The following is a 23,140-nucleotide window of genomic DNA, read 5'->3' on the forward strand; positions in this document are numbered from 1 at the left end:
TGCTTACTTATTGTATATAGTTTTCTTGTGGTTTTTCTATCGTCCCTGGGCGTCCAACCACGTGCACACCTTTATTATTGATTTGTTTTTATCTGTATTGTTGTTTATCAGTTATTTTATCAAATAAATTCACACTGTAGTGCTATATACACATGTTCCAATTAGCTCGATGCCTCATTATTATAATCATAATGATCAAATGTATCGTCGTGTAGCCCTATAAATTCGCCAGCAATTGCGGGACCTCACATTTTCCTGTTCTGTCAATGTGATTTTTTATTTTTGGCTTTCATCCATATATGGCAACAATAACATGTTTCGTTACAACCATCCAGACCTTTTAAATCCCCAACTCAACAGAGCACAACTCATCATGGTTACAAATAACTCCTCATCTTTTATGTTTGGGTTGGCCAAATCTCTCAAGCCTGTAACTGGAAAAACCAACTCTGGGGAGAATGGCGTCAGAGATGAGTTTAGGTCGACATAACAATGAATTAAACATTAGTGTGTAAATTATCAATATTTTTCGTGGATGGCAGGCGAACCCGGAGCCCTTGTAGGCCTATCTTTATTCCAGGACTGATGATGGTGAAGGAATGGGAGAGACTGCTTGCGCGATCACAAACTCTACCATCGCTGTGACTAACGGCAGGAGCGCGCAGTGGACCGCTCGTCCTCTCAGTCAGTCGCGAGAGGAAACTGGCTCGGATCGCACCGCATCATCCTACCGGGAAAAATATGTTTCCTCCACCGCCTACCGTTATCAGCGTGGAGAAAAGTCACGTAAAAGGATCTACTACAAAGGACGTTACTTGTTTTGACCACTAATTTGTGTTATAAAGAAGATATAATCCAGATACTGCCAAATTAGGAAAATGGCAAGGATTGGATATTTTAATTTCAGAGAGGTAAGTTGATTGAAATCAGAAAGTAAACTGGAGATAATTATGTAAATATATATATATATATATATATATAAACATGCATTATGACCCCAATATGATGTTTATTTGGCAGTAATGTGGACAGATTGGATTAGATTGATGCATTATCAGACTTTAACCATCGATCCATTCCATGTTTAATTAATGTTGCATTTCTCAGCATGAAGAACCATTACAGTTGTGTTGTCTTTAACACGAGTGTTCTCTGTTCAGAAAGAAGTGCCGTTTCGGAGGTTATACTTCGGTTGTCAAAATTACAACGAAAATATACACAAAATGTACAAAACATTAGGAACACCTTCCTAATATTGAGACCCCTTTTGCCGTCAGAACAGCTTCTATTCGTCGGGTCATGGACTCTACAAGGTTTTGAAAGCGTTCCACAGGGATGCTGGCCCATGTTGACTCCAATGCTTCCACAATGTTGTGTCAAGTTGGCTGGGTGTCCTTTGGGTGGTGGACCATTCCTAAAATTAATACACACGGGAAACTGTTTAGCGTGAAAAACCCAGCAGCGTTGCAGTTCTTGACACACCTCTGCGCCTGGCACCTACTACCATACCCAGTTCAAAGGCACTGAAATATTTTGTCTTGCCCATTCACCTTCTGAATGGCACACATACACCATCCATGTCTCCATTGTCTCAAGGCTTAAAAATGCTTTAACCCGTCTCCTCCCCTTCATCAACACCGATTGTGACATCAATAAGTGACATCAATAAGGGATCATAGCTTTCACCTGGATTCACCTGATCAGTCTATGTCATGGAAACCGTAATGTTTTGTACACTCAGCGTATTTCGAAGACAGCAACAAGCCACCCCGTTGCAGATGCGTTTCAGGACCAAGGACGGAGAGAATTTGGTGCGCTCGGCAGTTTGTGCCAAAGCCCTGTTGCAGCAGTAGCCTCGCTGACACTGAGCTTAATGTGAACTAAAGAGATTATCAAAACCACTCGGAAAATGGATCTTGCAGTTTCTCTTAATTCATTTGGAAGCTTTGTGAAATTGTAGCTGTATGAATTTGCCTGAACACGGGAAGTTGGTTGCCCTAAACCAATAAGATAACATTACGTTAAAACAGATTGAACATGTTAAACCTTTTCTTGAAGTCGTTTCACTTAGTTGAAGTGTATTTGTATGAGATCTGCTTGCTGTAATCCCTACCCCCTCTCTGAGACACAGCCCTGGTCTACTGCAGTAATCCCTACGCCCTCTCTGAGACACAGCCCTGGTCTACTGCAGTAATCCCTACGCCCTCTCGGAGACACAGCCCTGGTCTACTGCAGTAATCCCTACGCCCTCTCTGAGACACAGCCCTGGTCTACTGCAGTAATCCCTACGCCCTCTCTGAGACACAGCCCTGGTCTACTGCAGTATTCCCTACGCCCTCTCTGAGACACAGCCCTGGTCTACTGCAGTAATCCCTACGCCCTCTCTGAGACACAGCCCTGGTCTACTGCAGTAATCCCTACGCCCTCTCTGAGACACAGCCCTGGTCTACTGCAGTAATCCCTACGCCCTCTCTGAGACACAGCCCTGGTCTACTGCAGTAATCCCTACGCCCTCTCTGAGACACAGCCCTGGTCTACTGCAGTAATCCCTACGCCCTCTCTGAGACACAGCCCTGGTCTACTGCAGTAATCCCTACGCCCTCTCTGAGACACAGCCCTGGTCTACTGCAGTAATCCCTACGCCCTCTCTGAGACACAGCCCTGGTCTACTGCAGTAATCCCTACGCCCTCTCTGAGACACAGCCCTGGTCTACTGCAGTAATCCCTACGCCCTCTCTGAGAGACAGCCCTGGTCTACTGCAGTAATCCCTACGCCCTCTCTGAGACACAGCCCTGGTCTACTGCAGTAATCCCTACGCCCTCTCTGAGACACAGCCCTGGTCTACTGCAGTAATCCCTACGCCCTCTCTGAGACACAGCCCTGGTCTACTGCAGTAATCCCTACGCCCTCTTTGAGACACAGCCCTGGTCTATTGCAGTAATCCCTACGCCCTCTCTGAGACACAGCCCTGGTCTACTGCAGTAATCCCTACGCCCTCTCTGAGACACAGCCCTGGTCTACTGCAGTAATCCCTACGCCCTCTGAGACACAGCCCTGGTCTACTGCAGTAATCCCTACGCCCTCTCTGAGAGACAGCCCTGGTCTACTGCAGTAATCCCTACGCCCTCTCTGAGACACAGCCCTGGTCTACTGCAGTAATCCCTACGCCCTCTCTGAGACACAGCCCTGGTCTACTGCAGTAATCCCTACGCCCTCTCTGAGACACAGCCCTGGTCTACTGCTGTAATCCCTACGCCCTCTCTGAGACACAGCCCTGGTCTACTGCAGTAATCCCTACGCCCTCTCTGAGACACAGCCCTGGTCTACTGCAGTAATCCCTACGCCCTCTCTGAGACACAGCGCTGGTCTACTGCAGTATTCCCTACGCCCTCTGAGAGACAGCCCTGGTCTACTGCAGTGTAGTGATGTGTAGTTATGTGGTGCAGTCATATAGTTTAGTGATGTAGTGTAGTAATGCAGTGATGTAATGTAGTGATGTAGTTTAATGATGTGATGTAGTGTAGTGATGTAGTGATGTGCTTTAGGGATGTACTGTAGTGCTGTAGTGTATTGATATAGTGTAGTGATATAGTGTAGTGATATAGTGTAATGATATAGTGTAGTGATGTATTGTAGTGATATAGTGTAGTGATATAGTGCAGTGATGTAATGATATAGTTTAGTGATGTAGTGATATAGTGTAGTGATGTAATGTAGTGATATAGTGTAGTGATATAGTGTAGTGATGTAGTGTAGTGATGTAGTGTAGTGATGTAATGATATAGTTTAGTGATGTAGTGATATAGTGTAGTGATGTAATGTAGTGATATAGTGTAGTGATGTAGTGTAGTGATGTAGTGTAGTGATGTAGTGTAGTGATATAGTGTAGTGATGTATTGATATAGTGTAGTGATGTAATGTAGTGATGTAGTGTAGTGATGTAGTGTAGTGATGTAGTGTAATGATGTAATGTAGTGATATAGTGTAGTGATGTAGTGTAGTGATGTAATGTAGTGATATAGTGTAGTGATGTAGTGATGTAGTGTAGTGATGTAGTGTAGTGATGTAATGATATAGTTTAGTGATGTAGTGTAGTGTTGTAGTGTAGTGATGTAGTGTAGTGATGTAATGTAGTGATATAGTGTAGTGATGTAATGTAGTGATGTAGTGTAATGATGTAATGTAGTGATATAGTGTAGTGATATAGTGTAGTGATGTGATGTAGTTTATTGATGTAGTGTAGTGATGTGATGTAGTTTATTGATGTAGTGATGTGATGTAGTTTATTGATGTAGTGTAGTGATGTAATGTAGTGATGTAGTGTAGTGATATAGTGTTGTGATGTAATGATATAGTTTAGTGATATAGTGTAGTGATGTAATGTAGTGATGTAGTGTAGTGATATAGTGTAATGATATAGTGTTGTGATGTAATGATATAGTTTAGTGATGTAGTGATGTAGTGTAGTGATGTAGTGTAGTGATATAGTGTAATGATATAGTGCAGTGATGTAATGATATAGTTTAGTGATGTAGTGATGTAGTGTAGTGATGTAGTGTAGTGATGTAGTGTAGGGATGTAGTGTAGTGATGTAGTGTAGTGATATAGTGTAATGATATAGTGCAGTGATGTAATGATATAGTTTAGTGATGTAGTGATGTAGTGTAGTGATGTAGTGTAGTGATGTAATGTAGTGATATAGTGTAGTGATGTAATGTAGTGATATAGTGTAGTGATGTAGTGTTGTGATGTAGTGATGTCATGATTTAGTGATGTATTGATATAGTGTAGTGATGTAGTGTAGTGATGTAATGTAGTGATGTAATGTAGTGATATAGTGTAGTGATGTAATGTAGTGATATAGTGTATTGATATAGTGTAGTGATGTAGTGTAGTGATGTAGTGTAGTGATATAGTGTATTGATATAGTGTAGTGATGTAGTGTAGTGATGTAATGTAGTGATGTAATGTAGTGATATAGTGTAGTGATGTAATGTAGTGATATAGTGTATTGATATAGTGTAGTGATGTAGTGTAGTGATGTAGTGTAGTGATGTAGTGTAGTGATGTAATGTAGTGATGTAATGTAGTGATATAGTGTAGTGATGTAATGTAGTGATATAGTGTATTGATATAGTGTAGTGATGTAGTGTAGTGATGTAGTGTAGTGATGTAATGTAGTGATATAGTGTAGTGATATAGTGTAGTGATGTATTTATATACTGTAGTGATGTAGTGTAGTGATGTAGTTTATTGATGTAGTGTAGTGATGTGATGTAGTTTATTGATGTAGTGTAGTGATGTGATGTAGTTTATTGATGTAGTGATGTGATGTAGTTTATTGATGTAGTGTAGTGATGTGATGTAGTGGTGTAGTTTATTGATGTAGTGTAGTGATGTGATGTAGTTTATTGATGTAGTGTACTGATGTGATGTAGTTTAGTGATGTAGTGGTGTGATGTAGTGTAGTGATGTACTGTTGTGATGTAATGTGCTGAAGTGATGTAGTGATGTGATGTGATGTAGTTTATTGATGTAGTGTAGTGATGTAGTGATGTGATGTAGTTTATTGATATAGTGTAGTGATGTATTGATGTATTTTAGTGATGTAATGTAGTGATGTAGTGATGTGATGTGATGTAGTTTATTGATATAGTGTAGTGATGTATTGATGTAGTTTAGTGATGTAATGTAGTGATGTAGTGTAGTGATGTAGTGTTGTGATGTAGTGATGTCATGATTTAGTGTAGTGATGTAGTGTAGTGATGTAATGTAGTGATGTAGTGATATAGTGTAGTGATGTAGTGTAGTGATATAGTGTAGTGATGTAGTGTAGTGATGTAATGTAGTGATGTAATGTAGTGATATAGTGTAGTGATGTAATGTAGTGATATAGTGTAGTGATGTAGTGTAGTGATGTATTGATATAGTTTAGTGATGTAGTGTGGTGATGTAATGTAGTGATATAGTGTAGTGATGTAATGTAGTGATATAGTGTAGTGATGTAGTGTAGTGATGTAGTGTAGTGATGTAATGTAACAGGATGCATTATCATAAGGATTATTTCTGAGTAGAACATTATGATGTATGGGTTTTGTATTTTAAAGGTCTGTATAGATTAGCAGAAAATAATCTCATGAATGGTTAATTAACATCTTATCTGTGTGTTGTCAGGTGGTGAACATGGCGTCGTGGCGGCTGGTCTGTGTCCTGGCAGTGTGGACCTCTGTGTTGGGTCTGGCCCAGTGTTGTCCAGAGACCTGTAGCTGTCTGGATAAATACACCCACCAGTTCACTGACTGTGCCTACAAAGACCTGCTGTTAGTTCCCATAGGCCTCCCCTCCAACGTCACCACGCTCTCTCTCTCTGCCAACAAGATCAAACTCCTGAAGGCCAAGAGCTTTATTAACGTCACCCAGGTGTGTATGTAAATATGGTCCTAACGTCACCCAGGTGTGTATGTAAATATGGTCCTAACGTCACCCAGGTGTGTATGTGTATATGGTCCTAACGTCACCCAGGTTCGTATGTAAATATGGTCCTAACGTCACCCAGGTGTGTATGTGTATATGGTCCTAACGTCACCCAGGTTCGTATGTAAATATGGTCCTAACGTCACCCAGGTGTGTATGTAAATATGGTCCTAACGTCACCCAGGTGTGTATGTAAATATGGTCCTAACGTCACCCAGGTGTGTATGTGTATATGGTCCTAACGTCACCCAGGTTTGTATGTAAATATGGTCTTAACGTCACCCAGGTGTTTGTGTATATGGTCCTAACGTCACCCAGGTGTTTGTGTATATGGTCCTAACGTCACCCAGGTGTGTGTGTGAATATGGTCCTAACGTCACCCAGGTGTGTGTGTGAATATGGTCCTAACGTCACCCAGGTGTGTGTGTGAATATGGTCCTAACGTCACCCAGGTGTGTGTGTATATGGTCCTAACGTCACCCAGGTGTGTGAATATGGTCCTAACGTCACCCAGGTGTGTGTATATGGTCCTAACGTCACCCAGGTTTGTGAATATGGTCCTAACGTCACCCAGGTGGTTGTGAATATGGTCCTAACGTCACCCAGGTGTGTGTGTATATGGCCCTAACGTCACCCAGGTGTGTGTGTGTATATGGCCCTAACGTCACCCAGGTGTGTGTGTGTATATGGCCCTAACGTCACCCAGGTGTGTGTGTATATGGTCCTAACGTCACCCAGGTGTGTGTGTGTATATGGTCCTAACGTCACCCAGGTGTGTGTGTATATGGCCCTAACGTCACCCAGGTGGTTGTGTATATGGCCCTAACGTCACCCAGGTGCTTGTGTATATGGCCCTAACGTCACCCAGGTGTGTGTATATGGTCTTAACGTCACCCAGGTGTGTGTGAATATGGTCCTAACGTCACCCAGGTGTGTGTGAATATGGTCCTAACGTCACCCAGGTGTGTGTGAATATGGTCCTAACGTCACCCAGGTGTGTGTGTGTATATGGTCCTAACGTCACCCAGGTGTGTGTGTATATGGTCCTAACGTCACCCAGGTGTGTGTATATGGTCCTAACGTCACCCAGGTGTGTGTGTGTATATGGCCCTAACGTCACCCAGGTGTTTGTGTATATGGCCCTAACGTCACCCAGGTGTGTGTATATGGTCTTAACGTCACCCAGGTGTTTGTGTATATGGTCCTAACGTCACCCAGGTGTGTATGTAAATATGGTCCTAACGTCACCCAGGTGTGTATGTAAATATGGTCCTAACGTCACCCAGGTGTGTATGTAAATATGGTCCTAACGTCACCCAAGTTCGTATGTAAATATGGCCCTAACGTCACCCAGGTGTGTGTGTAAATATGGCCCTAACGTCACCCAGGTGTGTGTGTGAATATGGTCCTAACGTCACCCAGGTGTGTGTGTATATGGTCCTAACGTCACCCAGGTGTGTGTATATGGTCCTAACGTCACCCAGGTGTGTGTGTGTATATGGTCCTAACGTCACCCAGGTGTGTGTGTATATGGTCCTAACGTCACCCAGGTGTTTGTGAATATGGTCCTAACGTCACCCAGGTGTTTGTGTATATGGTCCTAACGTCACCCAGGTGTGTGTGTGAATATGGTCCTAACGTCACCCAGGTGGTTGTGAATATGGTCCTAACGTCACCCAGGTGTGTGTGTATATGGTCCTAACGTCACCCAGGTGTGTGTGAATATGGTCCTAACGTCACCCAGGTGTGTGTATATGGTCCTAACGTCACCCAGGTGTGTGTGAATATGGTCCTAACGTCACCCAGGTGTGTGTGAATATGGTCCTAACGTCACCCAGGTGTGTGTGTATATGGTCCTAACGTCACCCAGGTGTGTGTGAATATGGTCCTAACGTCACCCAGGTGTTTGTGAATATGGTCCTAACGTCACCCAGGTGTATGTGAATATGGTCCTAACGTCACCCAGGTTCGTATGTAAATATGGTCCTAACGTCACCCAGGTTTGTGTATATGGTCCTAACGTCACCCAGGTGTGTGTGAATATGGTCCTAACGTCACCCAGGTGTGTGTGAATATGGTCCTAACGTCACCCAGGTGTTTGTGAATATGGTCCTAACGTCACCCAGGTGTTTGTGAATATGGTCCTAACGTCACCCAGGTGGTTGTGAATATGGTCCTAACGTCACCCAGGTGTATGTGAATATGGTCCTAACGTCACCCAGGTGTTTGTGTATATGGTCCTAACGTCACCCAGGTGTGTATGTGTATATGGTCCTAACGTCACCCAGGTGTGTGTGTGTATATGGTCCTAACGTCACCCAGGTGTGTGTGAATATGGTCCTAACGTCACCCAGGTGTGTGTATATGGTCCTAACGTCACCCAGGTGTGTGTATATGGTCCTAACGTCACCCAGGTGTGTGTGAATATGGTCCTAACGTCACCCAGGTGTGTGTGTATATGGTCCTAACGTCACCCAGGTGTGTGTGAATATGGTCTTAACGTCACCCAGGTGTTTGTGAATATGGTCCTAACGTCACCCAGGTGTTTGTGAATATGGTCCTAACGTCACCCAGGTGTATGTGAATATGGTCCTAACGTCACCCAGGTTCGTATGTAAATATGGTCCTAACGTCACCCAGGTTTGTGTATATGGTCCTAACGTCACCCAGGTGTGTGTGAATATGGTCCTAACGTCACCCAGGTGTGTGTGAATATGGTCCTAACGTCACCCAGGTGTTTGTGAATATGTTCCTAACGTCACCCAGGTGTTTGTGAATATGGTCCTAACGTCACCCAGGTGGTTGTGAATATGGTCCTAACGTCACCCAGGTGTATGTGAATATGGTCCTAACGTCACCCAGGTGTTTGTGTATATGGTCCTAACTTCACCCAGGTGTGTATGTGTATATGGTCCTAACGTCACCCAGGTGTGTGTGTGTATATGGTCCTAACGTCACCCAGGTGTGTGTGAATATGGTCCTAACGTCACCCAGGTGTGTATGTGTATATGGTCTTAACGTCACCCAGGTGTGTATGTGTATATGGTCTTAACGTCACCCAGGTGTGTGTGTGTATATGGTCCTAACGTCACCCAGGTGTTTGTGTATATGGTCCTAACGTCACCCAGGTGTGTGTGTATATGGTCCTAACGTCACCCAGGTGTGTGTGTGAATATGGTCCTAACGTCACCCAGGTGTGTATGTGAATATGGTTCTAACGTCACCCAGGTGTGTGTGTATATGGTCCTAACGTCACCCAGGTGTGTGTGTATATGGTCCTAACGTCACACAGGTGTGTATGTGTATATGGTCCTAACGTCACACAGGTGTGTATGTTTATATGGTCCTAACGTCACCCAGGTGTTTGTGTATATGGTCCTAACGTCACCCAGGTGTGTGTATATGGTCCTAACGTTACCCAGGTGTGTGTGTGTATATGGTCCTAACGTCACCCAGGTGTGTGTGTGTATATGGTCCTAACGTCACCCAGGTGTGTGTGTGTATATGGTCCTAACGTCACCCAGGTGTTTGTGAATATGGTCCTAACGTCACCCAGGTGTGTGTGTATATGGTCCTAACGTCACCCAGGTGTGTGTGTGAATATGGTCCTAACGTCACCCAGGTGTGTGTGTGTATATGGTCCTAACGTTACCCAGGTGTGTGTGTGTATATGGTCCTAACGTCACCCAGGTGTGTGTGTGAATATGGTCCTAACGTTACCCAGGTGTGTGTGAATATGGTCCTAACGTCACCCAGGTGTGTGTGAATATGGTCCTACCGTCACCCAGGTGTGTATGTGTATATGGTCCTAACGTTACCCAGGTGTTTGTGTATATGGTCCTAACGTCACCCAGGTGTGTGTGAATATGGTCCTAACGTCACACAGGTGTGTGTGTGTATATGGTCCTAACGTCACCCAGGTGTTTGTGTATATGGTCCTAACGTCACCCAGGTGTGTGTGAATATGGTCCTAACGTCACCCAGGTGTGTGTGTGAATATGGTCCTAACGTCACCCAGGTGTGTGTGTATATGGTCCTGTGGGGTTCAGTTTGCAGATCGCGGTTCTTGCAAAACCATTATTGTGGGTTTGATTCCCACTGGAGCCAGCCATACGAGAAATGTCTGAATGCATGACTGTAAGTTACTTTGTCTGCTAAATGGCATATATTATATGATTATATGGGATGGGCTGGGTACAGCAAAAGACATATTAATAAAGTATTCTTCTTCAGGTGACCTCCCTATGGCTGGCCCACAATGAGATGGTGACCATCGAGAGGGACACTCTGGCCCCGCTGAATCAGCTGCGAAACCTGGATCTCAGCTACAACAAGATCATCAGCTTCCCCTGGGAGGACCTGGCCAACCTCACCGCCCTTCAGCTGCTCAAGATGAACAACAACGAGATGATCAACCTCCCTAAAGATGCCTTCTCCACTCTCAAAGACCTGAGGTCCCTGAGGATCAACAACAACAGGTTCACTACCATCGTCCAGGGGACCTTCACCTCTCTGAGCTCCATGTCTCACCTTCAGATCTACAACAACCCCTTCACCTGCTCCTGCAGTCTGGAGTGGCTGAGAGACTGGATCACGGAGTCTAAGATCTCTGTCCCAGAGCAGGACTCTATCGTCTGCGAGGCCCCAGAGCATCTGCAAGGGGCCCTGGTGACCAAGATGCCCAAACTGGACTGCAAGGCCCCGACGGTGTCCATCACCTACCAGCCAAACCTGGACAACACTGAGCTATACGAAGGGTTTATGGTGATTCTCAACTGTGAGACCAAGGGCAACCCCAAACCAGAGGTCAGCTGGGAGGTGGTGAACGCAGGGAACCAGAAGTTCACATTCAGTTTGCCCTCTGTGGTCAGCGTGAAGAATGACTCGCCCATCAACGATAAAAGCACCAACGGCCGGTTCCTGGTCTTCCAGAACGGCACCATGATCATCCCCCGTATGAGCAAGAAGGAGGATGGGAACTACAGCTGCTCAGCTGTCAACGACCTCGGTAAAGCAGACAGCACAGCGAAGGTAGTAGTGGCGGGCACCAAGAAACAAGCCACTAACTCCATGCTGGACACCACAGTAGATAAGATCCTCCGTCCGTCTGGTGGAAACAAGCCGGGGCCTAAGATGACCAACAACATCATCAACTGGCCCAAATCCGACTCTGAGAAGACCAAGAACGTTCCAATTGGGTCGTCTGTTAAACACGCCGATGGCTCAGTGCAGGCTGGCGAGGGCTCAGAGGAGCTGCCGTTTACCAGTAAGTGTGGCGTCAGCGATGGCACTCAGTACATCTCCAACCACGCATTCAACCTCAGTCTGGACCAGCTGAAGCAGTACACCTTTGATTTCGGCGTCATCGCGTTGGAAGTGTCCGAGACCGAGGCCAAAGTGCAGCTCAATCCTCTGCAGCTCCCCAATAGTAAGAACAAGCTTCAACTCAGCCACAATGAGAACCTCGAGACCGTCAACAAAGAACCGTTCAGCCTCTATCAAGCCTCAACCAAAACAGCCCCTCTGGACATGCTCTATCTGTGTTTTAACACTGGTAACGGCCACTCTGTGGTGCAGTGGTCCCGGATAGAAGAGGGGATCAATGCCTATAAGTTCCAGGGCCTACACCCAGGCACCAACTACACCCTGTGTCTGACCTACGGAGGGCAGGACTGTCAGGTCCAGGTAGTCTTCACAACCAGGAAGAAGATTCCTTCTCTGTTAATCATAGTGGTGGTTAGTACCTTCCTGTTGGTGCTGGCTACAATCCCTCTGCTGGGAGCCACCTGCTGTCATCTCTTAAACAAGTACCAAGGAAAGACTTACAAACTGATCATGAAGGCAGCGCAGAAGAACACAGATCAAATGGATAAACATATGGTTGGAGGTGATTTCGACCCCCGGGCGTCCTTTGTGGAGTCGGAGAAGAATTCTAACCCAAGTGAGATAGAAGAAGGAGAGGGGGAGGACGGACAGGACAGGGAGGAGGTGGAGGGGAGTGTGGTTACAGAGTCTATCCCGGGTTCTACATTCAAATTTGAGGTGGGTTCGGAGTACAGCAATATATTACCATTGGGCGCTGAGGCGGTGAATATCTCTGAGGATGGAAACGGTAACTACAAAGAGCCGAGTCGCTGAGCAGAGCCGTGTGATGCTATCAGAGGAGAGAGAGCTTGTAAAATAGTTACTTTCGACTACATTTTAAACCAGGTAACTCACAGATCATTATTTCACATCAAGAAGATAGCCCTGATGAAGGCGGATAGCTCATTTCACCTCAGAAAGTAAGTAACCCGTTATACCCCAAATAAGAGATTGTCAAAATGAACAGTTGTGAATACTTACTGTGCATTCGGAAAGTATTCAGACCCCTTGACCTTTTCCACATTTTTTACGTTACAGCCTTATTCTACAATTGCTGAAAAATATATATATTTAATCCATTACACACACAATAACAATGCAAAAACAGGCTTTTAGAAATTTTAGCAAATGTATTAAACATAAAAAACAGATACCTTATTTACATACAGTGTCTTTAGAAAGTATTCCAACCCCTTGACCTTTTCCACATTTTGTTACTTTACAGCCTTATTCTAAAATGGATTAAAAAATATATATATTCTCATCAATCTACACACAATACCCCATAATGACAAAGCAAAAACAGATTTTGATTGATTTTCGCAAATGTATTAAAAGTAAAAGAAAAGAAAAAATACATTTACATAAGTATTCAGACACTTTACACAGTACTTTTGTGAAGCACTTTGGCAGCAATTACAGCCTCAAGTCTTCTTAGGTATGATGATACAAGCTTGGCACTCTTGTATTTGGGGATATTTTCCCATTCTTCTCTGCAGATCCTCTCAAGCTCTGTCAGGTTGGATGAGTTGTGTCTCTGCACAGTTATTTTCAGGTAGAAGCTGTTGAGGAGCCTTTTGGTCCTAGACTTGGTGCTCCGGTACCACTTGCCGTGCGGTAGCAGAGTAAACAGTCTATAACGTGCGTGACTGGAGTCTCTGACAATTTTATGGGCTATTATATAGGTCCTGGATGGCAGGAAGCTTGGCCCCAGTGATGTACTGGGCTGTACGCATTACCCTCTGTAGCCCCTTACGGTCAGATGCTGAGCAGTTGCCATACCAGGCGGTGATGCAACCGGTCAGGATGCTCTCGATGGTGCAGCTGTAGAACCTTTTGAGGATCTGGGGACCCATGCCAAATCTTTTCATTCTCCTGAGGGGGAAAAGGTTTTGTCGTGCCCTCTTCACGACTGTCTTGGTGTGTTTGGACCATGATAGATCGTTGCTGATGTGGACACCAAGGAACTTGAAACTCTCGACCCACTCCACTACAGCCCCGTCGATGTTAATGGGGGCCTGTTCGGCCCACGTTTTCCTGTAGTCCACGATCAGCTCCTTTGTCTTGCTCACATTGAGGGAGAGGTTGTTCTCCTGGCACCACAAGGCCAGTTCTCTGACCTCCTCTCTATAGGTCGTCTCATCGTTGTCGGTGATCAGGCCTACCACTGTTGTGTCGTCAGAAAACATAATGATGGTGTTGGAGTCGTGTTTGGCAACACAGTCGTGGGTGAACAGGGAATACAGGAGGGGACTGAGTACACACCCCTGAGGGGCCCCAGTGTTAAGGATCAGCGTGGCAGACGTATTGTTGCCTACTCTTACCACCTGGGGGCGGCCCGTCAGGAAGTCCAGGATCCAGTTGCAGAGGGAGGTGTTTAGTCCCAGAGTCCTTAGCTTAGTGATGCGCTTTGTGGGCACTATGGTGTTGAACGCTGAGCTGTAGTCAATGAATAGCATTCTCACATAGGTGTTCCTTTTTGTCCAGGTGTGAAAGGGCAGTGGGGTGTGTGATTGAGACTGCGTCATCTGTGGATCTGTTGGGGTGGTAGCAAACTGGAGTGGGTCTAGGGAGTCCGAGAGGATGCTGTTGATGTGAGCCATGACCAGCCTTTCAGGGCACTTCATGGCTACGATAGTGAGTGCCACGGGGCGGTAATCATTTAGGCAGGTTACCTTCAATTCCTTGGGCGCAGGGACTATGGTGGTCTGCTTGAAACATGTAGGTATTACAGACTCGGTCAGGGAGAGGTTGAAAATGTCAGTGAAGACACTTGACCGTTGGTCCGTGCATGCTTTGAGTACACGTCCTGGTAATCCGTCTGGCCCAGCGGCTTTGTGAATGTTGACCTGTTTAAAGGTTTTGTTCACATCGGCTACCGAGAGCGTTAACACACAGTCATCCAGAACAGCTGGTGCTCTCCTGCATGCTTCAGTGTTGCTTGCCTCGAAGCGAGCATAAAAGTAATTTTGCTCATCTGGTAGGCTCGCGTCACTGGGAAGCTCGCGTCTGGGTTTCCCTTTGTAGTCCGTAATAGTTTTCAAGCCCTGCCACATCCGACGAGCGTCAGGGCTGGTGTAGTAGGATTCAATCTTAATCCTGTATTGGCGCTTTGCTTGGTTTGATGGTTTGTCTGAGGGCATAGCGGGATTTCTTATAATCAAATCAAATGTATTTATATAGCCCTTCTTACATCAGCTGATATCTCAAAGTGCTGTATAGAAACCCAGCCTAAAACCCCAAACAGCAAGTAATGCAGGTGTAGAAGCGTCCGGGATTAGTCTCCCGCTCCTTGAAAGTGGCCGCTCTAGCCTTTAGCTCGATGCCGATGTTGCCTGTAATCCATGGCTTCTGGTTGTGATATGTATGTACGGTCACTTTGGGGACGACGTCATCGATGCACTTATTGATGAAACCGATGATTGAGGTGGTGTACTCCTCAATGCCATTGGATGAATCCCAGAACATATTCCAGTCTGTGCTAGCAAAACAGTCTTGTAGTGTAGCATCCACGTCATCTGACCACTTCTGTGTTGAGCGAGTCACTGGTACTTCCTGCTTTAGCTAACAGTACACTTTAACTTGAAATGAAAATTACTTTCTGACAAAATTAGAAACGTGTAATATCTGAAAATGTAGCTAGCTAGACTATTGTGCCCGTATACATGGATGGACTCAGATGCCACGGTTGTTTGTTATTAAGGCACATGAAAGTACACAATTTTCCAGAAGGCATTTCTGCCCAAAAACACATTTTGATTAAAGAAAAGTTTACATTCAAATGGCTCTCCTGTGAAGTAAGAAAAATAAATATATATATATATGTTTTCGCTTTGTCATTATGGGGTATTATGTGTAGACGAATGAGGAAAAAGTTGAGGGGTCTGAATACTTTCCGAATGCACTGTAAGTATTCAGAACCTTTGCTATGAAACTCGAAATTGAGCTCAGGTGCATCTTATTTCAATTGATCATCCTTGAGATGTTTCTACAACTTGGTTGGAGCCCACTTGTGGTAAATTAAATGGATTGGACATGATTTGGAAAGGCACACACCTGTCTATATAAGGTCCCACAGTTCACAGTGCATGTCAGAGCAAAAACCAAGCCATGAGGTCGAAAGAATTGTCTGTAGAGATCAGAGACAGGATTGTGTTGAGGCACAAATCTGGGGAAGGGTACCAAAAAATGTCTGCAGCATTGAAGGTCCCCAAGAACACAGTGGCCTCCATCATTCTTAAATGGAAGAAGTTTGGAACCACCATGACTCTTCCTAGAGCTGGCCGCCCAGGCAAACTGAGCAATTGGAGGAGAAGGGCCTTGGTGAGGGAGGTGACCAATAACCTGATTGTCACTCTGACAGACCACCAGAGTTCCTCTGTGGAGATGGGAGAACCTTCCAGAAGGACAACCACCTCTGCAGTACTCCACCAATCAGGCGCTTATGGTAGAGTGGCCAGACGGAAGCCATTCCTCAATAAAAGGCACCTGACAGCCCGCTTGGAGTTTGCCAAAAGGCACCTAAAGACTCTCAGACCATGAGAAACAAGATTCTGTGGTTTGATGAAACCAAGATTCAACTCTTTGACCTGAATGCCAAGCATCACGTCTGGAGGAAATCTGGCACCATCCCTACAGTGAAGCATGGTGGTGGCAGTAGGGACTAGGAGACTAGTCAGGATTGAGGCAAAGATGAATGGAGCAAAGTCAGAGAGACCCTTGCTTAGAACCTGCTCCAGAGCGCTCACGACCTCAGACTGGGATGAAGATTCACCTTCCAACAGGACAATGACCCTAAGCACACAGCCAAGACGACTCAGGAGTGGCATCGGGACAAGTCTCGGAAGGTTCTTGAGTGGCCCAGTCAGAGCCCAGACTTGAACCCGATCGACATCTCTGGAGAGACCTGAAAATAGCTGTGCAGCGACGCTCCCCATCCAACCTGACAGAGCTTGAGAGGATCTGCAGAGAAGAATAGGAGAAACTCTCCAAATACATGTGTGCCAAGCTTGTAGCGTCACACCCAAGAAGACTCAAGGCTGTAATCACTGCCAAAGGTGCTTCAACAAAGTACTGAGTAAAGGGTCTGAATACTTATGTAAATTTGATATTTCAATTTTACATTTTTAATAGATTTTCAAAAATGTCTAAAAACCTGTTTGTGTTTTGTCATTATGGGGTATTGTGTGTTGATTGATTATGGTTAAAAAACTGTTTACTCAATTTTAGAATAAGGTTGTAATGTAACAAAATGTGGAAAAAGTCAAGGGGTCTGAATACTTTCTGAATGCATTGTATATAAAACTTACGACATTCCTCTTGCAGTTACAATAGACTACTGAAAGCTGTTCTACAGTTCAAACAGACCTCATAACTTGTAAAAAGCAGAAGACATTGAAATGTCCCCTTTATGCAGCGCGTATTCTAGCCTTTAAATGTACGCTTCACCTCAGCAGGATGCTAGCCAGCACAGTGCTTCCCAACTGTTATTTCCATTGTGCTGATCAAAGGGGGAACATCACGTTGTGTGGTTTTAAGGCATGTTCCCGGTTCACTGTCAACGGATGTTGTTTAATGTAATGTGAGGGCTTTGACATGTGACCTTTTTAACCTCTAATGAATCTGAACATGTCCATGGCATGTCACACAGATGACTTATATCCTTCGTGTGGTTTTTTAGCGTAGGCCTATTCTATAGGACTTTAGATATTGTTCTTAATGTCGAAATGTGATGTAAAGACCCAGTGAAATTGAAAGGATTTTTCTCTTTTTTTGGGGAAAGCATAAATGATCCGTTTCTACAGTATCATCACCTGACGCTTTAAAGAGCAGCTGGTGGCTTTGAGTGTCCTGTATTTCTATGCATCGTTTGTGAGCTACTGTCCCAACGATGTTGTACAAATATCTCCCGACCTTTCAAGATTTTTTATATGATTTTATGTACGTGAAATTAATAAATTATCTAAAAATATGTTTGCATCCTCAGATTTCCTGTCATTGGTTCAGCACAATGTTTTTCAACTTTTGACCCCCTTTTTCTCCCCAGCCTGGGATCAAATCAGGTCTGTTGTGACGCCTAAAGCACTGCGATGCAGTCCCAGCTCCGCCACTCCGGAGACATTCGACTTGGCGGTTGTATATCTTTAAACTGCTGTGCATTAGAGGAGGAAACGGTGTTTTATATAAGGTTAATGATATTGGGCCTGTTTGTGGTCAAGCGCACCTGAAGCTTGTTTTGTATTCTAGGCATATAACAAAAAGTTTTTATTTTCTTCACATTTGAACACATTTTTCCTACTGATATGAAAGAGCTATATCGAGAACAAATGCATTGTGGGATAAGAGTTGGCTATTTAGACTGGGTTCTAAATTGTAAATACATGCTATGATATTACATTTAGCAGACAAAGTGAATTTAACAAATAAAGCCTTTTTTATTTATTTAGACATAATAATATACCTACCCTTTTGTGCGTCATCATAATATAGCGCTGCTTTTGACCAAACTCAACACCGCCGCAGCCTGGGAAATGGGCAGCACTACATTCCCGTTATCCACATGGTGGACTATGAAGTGCTACTGCGACTCAGTAGTTCATTCACAAACATCATATTATTGTTATTCCTATTAATCATCCATTTTCATCAGCAGAGTGTTTTCTTTTACAACTACATGCACGTCCATAAGAATATATTATAATATAATAATAATTGTTCAAATTAGCATCTCCATGTGAGAAAACATAGGAGTGGCTTCGGGACAAGTCTCTGAATGTCCTTGAGTGGCCCAGCCAGAGCCCGGACTTGAACCCGATCGAACATCTCTGGAGAGACCTGAAAATAGCTGTGCAGCGACGCTCCTCATCCTACCTGACAGAGCTTGAGAGGATCTGCAGAGATGGCAGGCCCAACTGCCTGTAAACACACAGTCCAGTTCAAAGTGAATGATGGCAGGCCCAACTGCCTGTAAACACACAGTCCAGTTCAAAGTGAATGGTGGCAGGTCCTACTGCCTGTAAACACACAGTCCAGTTCATAGTGAATGATGACAGGCCCTACTGCCTGTAAACACACAGTCCAGTTCATAGTGAATGGTGGCAGGTCCTACTGCCTGTAAACACACAGTCCAGTTCATAGTGCATGATGACAGGTCCTACTGCCTGTAAACACACAGTCCAGTTCAAAGTGAATGGTGGCAGGTCCTACTGCCTGTAAACACACAGTCCAGTTCATAGTGAATGATGACAGGCCCTACTGCCTGTAAACACACAGTCCAGTTCATAGTGAATGATGGCAGGCCCTACTGTCTGTAAACACACAGTCCAGTTCATAGTGAATGATGGCAGGTCTATACCTAATTACCCAACTTTCTAAGAATTTATGAAAATGTGTAAATGAGAATATCTAAGTGATCGCTTGTCAGAAAATGTTTAAAAACGGTACTATTCTTCCTGGGGGTGTATATGAACAGATTGTCATAATATTTCATTTTGCTAAAATGCTGTCAGTTCCACTTTAACATCAATGCCAACAAACTCAGACTTTCAAAAAAATCATTACATCGTTTGAGTTTTCAACAAATCGTAAACGGTTCATTGAGTCAACAGACATGCAGTCAGATCTTGGCATTGACATACAGTAATAATACTATAGAGACAATCTGCCTTCATTCGGTTTCACTTAGCCGCTGCCTCTGTCTTCTTCCTGCCTCCTTCTTGCTCCCCTCCTTGGCGGGTCTGTTGAGGCTTCTACTCTGACGCTGAAAGTGCTTCCTGGAGCCAATCAGTGAAGGGTTGTTGACCAGGGTGTAGAGGAGCAGCCAGGTGCCCCGTTTAGAGATAGATACCTTATGCTGCTGCTTCTCCTCCTGATTGACATGGATGGAGAGACACACACACACACACACACACCACACACACACACACACCACACACACACACACACACACACACACACACACACACACACACACACACACACACACACACACACACACACACACACACACACACACACACACAGAGTATACATATGACAGACACATAGGTTGTTCACAATAATCAGACAGTGTAACGTCCTGACCAGAGTTCTTATGTGTTTTGCTTGTTTAGTGTTGGTCAGGACGTGAGCTGGGTGGGAATTCTATGTTGTGTGTCTAGTTCGTCTGTTTCTATGTTCAGCCTGATATGGTTCTCAATCAGAGACAGCTGTCAATCGTTGTCCCTGATTGAGAATCATATATAGGTGGCTTGTTTTGTGTTGGGGATTGTGGGTGGTTGTTTCCTGTCTCTGTGTTTGTGTTCTGCACCAGCTAGGACTGTGACGGTATGTTCTTTTGTTATTTTGTATAGTGTTTTTGTTTTGTCCATTAAATTCATAATGTCAAATTACCACGCTGCACATTGGTCCTCTGATCCTTCTCGCCTCTCCTCGTCTGAGGAGGAGGAGGAAGTAGACTGCCGTTACAGACAGACAGCATGTTCACACAAAAGGACAGACAGAGACAGAAAGACAGCATGTTCACAATAATCAGACAGACAGCATGTTCACACAATAATCAGACAGACAGCATGTTCACACAATAATCAGACAGACAGCATGTTCACACAATAATCAGACAGACAGCATGTTCACACAATAATCAGACAGACAGCATGTTCACACAATAATCAGACAGACAGCATGTTCACACAATAATCAGACAGACAGCATGTTCACACAATAATCAGACAGACAGAGACAGAAAGACAGGATGTTCACACAAAAAGACAGACAGAGACAGAAAGACAGCATGTTCACACAATAATCAGACAGACAGAGACAGAAATACAGGATGTTCACACAAAAAGACAGACAGAGACAGAAAGACAGCATGTTCACACAATAATCAGACAGACAGAGACAGAAAGACAGCATGTTCACACAAAAGACAGACAGAGACAGAAAGACAGCATGTTCACACAAAAAGACAGACAGAGACAGAAAGACAGCATGTTCACACAAAAAGACAGACAGAGACAGAAAGACAGTATGTTCACACAAAAAGACAGACAGAATGTTAAAACACCAGATGTAGCTCTACCAGTCTCATGTACTTCATCCAAAGAGAAACCAGTCTTTTCAAATGCAGTATTCGTAGGCTTGTATGCTTTGAGACAAGCATGCAGACTCATCTTGTTAAATCAATAAATGTCTGATTTCTGTTAGTTTGGATATTGGTTAGGTTATAATCAGGCAATAAATGTCTGATTTTTGTTAGTTTGGATATTGGTTAGGTTATAATCAGGCAATAAATGTCTGATTTCTGTTAGTTTGGATATTGGTTAGGTTATAATCAGGCAATAAATGTTAGCTACGTTGCTCACGATCATCTTTTCTAGTTGGCTCATTTTTCTGAACATTTTGCCAGCATGTTATATAGTTTACCAAGTTGATTATTTTACTGCTCACTCGCTTAGATGCCTAGACCTACTCCCAACCAAAAGTCTGTGACTTCCCTGACTTGCCTGATAATCAATCAATGGGATTTTGTTTCACTGAATTTCTGTCTGTATAGGCCATTTGGTTAATTGGTTTCTGTCTGGGCATATAAGTGGTAGCCCATCTATCACTAAAAAATGTAGCATGTTGTAATGTAGCCTAAATCAAGTGTTATTTTGCTCAATCTCATATAATGTAGGCAACTCCAGAAGCCTGCGGATGTGAAATAGGACACTCACATGCTTTTGAAAATAGAATTGCAATTATTTTCTATGGGTATTATGATGATACCCTCATTGTAAGACTACGCCTTCTCCCTAACAAAGCAGAGCGAGGGTAAGACTATACACCTTCTCCCTTACAAAGCAGAGCGAGGGTAAGACTCTACGCCTTCTCCCTAACAAAGCAGAGCGAGGGTAAGACTCTACACCTTCTCCCTAACAAAGCAGAGCGAGGGTAAGACTCTACGCCTTCTCCCTAACAAAGCAGAGCGAGGGTAAGACTCTACACCTTCTCCCTAACAAAGCAGAGCGAGGGTAAGACTCTACACCTTCTCCCTTACAAAGCAGAGCGAGGGTAAGACTCTACGCCTTCTCCCTAACAAAGCAGAGCGAGGGTAAGACTCTACGCCTTCTCCCTAACAAAGCAGAGCGAGGGAAAGACTCTACACCTTCTCCCTAACAAAGCAGAGTGAGGGTGAGACTCTACACCTTCTCCCTACCAAAGCAGAGCGAGGGTAAGACCCTACGCCTGATCCCTAACAAAGTAGAGCGAGGGTAGGGCAGAGATGAAATGTGGATGTTTAAGCAGAGCGAGGGTAGGGCAGAGATGAAATGTGGATGTTTAAGCAGAGCGAGGGTAGGACAGAGATGAAACGTGGATAATAAAGCAGAGCGAGGGTAGGACAGAGATGAAACGTGGATAATAAAGCAGAGCGAGGGTAGGACAGAGATGAAACGTGGATAATAAAGCAGAGCGAGGGTAGGACAGAGATGAAACGTGGATAATAAAGCAGAGCGAGGGTAGGACAGAGATGAAACGTGGATAATAAAGCAGAGCGAGGGTAGACAGAGATGAAACGTGGATAATAAAGCAGAGCGAGGGTAGGACAGAGATGAAACGTGGATAATAAAGCAGAGCGAGGGTAGGACAGAGATGAAACGTGGATAATAAAGCAGAGCGAGGGTAGGACAGAGATGAAACGTGGATAATAAATGCAGAGCGAGGGTAGGACAGAGATGAAACGTGGATAATAAAGCAGAGCGAGGGTAGGACAGAGATGAAACGTGGATAATAAAGCAGAGCGAGGGTAGGACAGAGATGAAACGTGGATAATAAAGCAGAGCGAGGGTAGGACAGAGATGAAACGTGGATAATAAAGCAGAGCGAGGGTAGGACAGAGATGAAACGTGGATAATAAAGCAGAGCGAGGGTAGGACAGAGATGAAACGTGGATAATAAAGCAGAGCGAGGGTAGGACAGAGATGAAACGTGGATAATAAAGCAGAGCGAGGGTAGGACAGAGATGAAACGTGGATAATAAAGCAGAGCGAGGGTAGGACAGAGATGAAACGTGGATAATAAAGCAGAGCGAGGGTAGGACAGAGATGAAACGTGGATAATAAAGCAGAGCGAGGGTAGGACAGAGATGAAACGTGGATAATAAAGCAGAGCGAGGGTAGGACAGAGATGAAACGTGGATAATAAAGCAGAGCGAGGGTAGGACAGAGATGAAACGTGGATAATAAAGCAGAGCGAGGGTAGGACAGAGATGAAACGTGGATAATAAAGCAGAGCGAGGGTAGGACAGAGATGAAACGT

The 23,140-nt window shown here is 44.4% G+C and overlaps 1 protein-coding gene across 1 annotated transcript; it reads left to right on the top strand.

Annotated features, from left to right (window-relative positions):
- Window positions 1-6,184: 6,184 nt before the first annotated feature.
- On the top strand, window positions 6,185-12,793 carry LOC120042158 (immunoglobulin superfamily containing leucine-rich repeat protein 2-like). Its single transcript, XM_038987020.1, has 2 exons — window positions 6,185-6,421; window positions 10,709-12,793. The coding sequence occupies exons 1-2, from the start codon at window positions 6,185-6,187 to the stop codon at window positions 12,611-12,613; spliced, it is 2,142 nt and encodes a 713-aa protein (XP_038842948.1). The 3' UTR covers window positions 12,614-12,793.
- The last annotated feature ends 10,347 nt before the right edge of the window (window positions 12,794-23,140 follow it).

The sequence above is a fragment of the Salvelinus namaycush genome, unplaced genomic scaffold (assembly GCF_016432855.1).
Source record: "Salvelinus namaycush isolate Seneca unplaced genomic scaffold, SaNama_1.0 Scaffold625, whole genome shotgun sequence".
Lineage (NCBI taxonomy): Eukaryota > Metazoa > Chordata > Actinopteri > Salmoniformes > Salmonidae > Salvelinus > Salvelinus namaycush.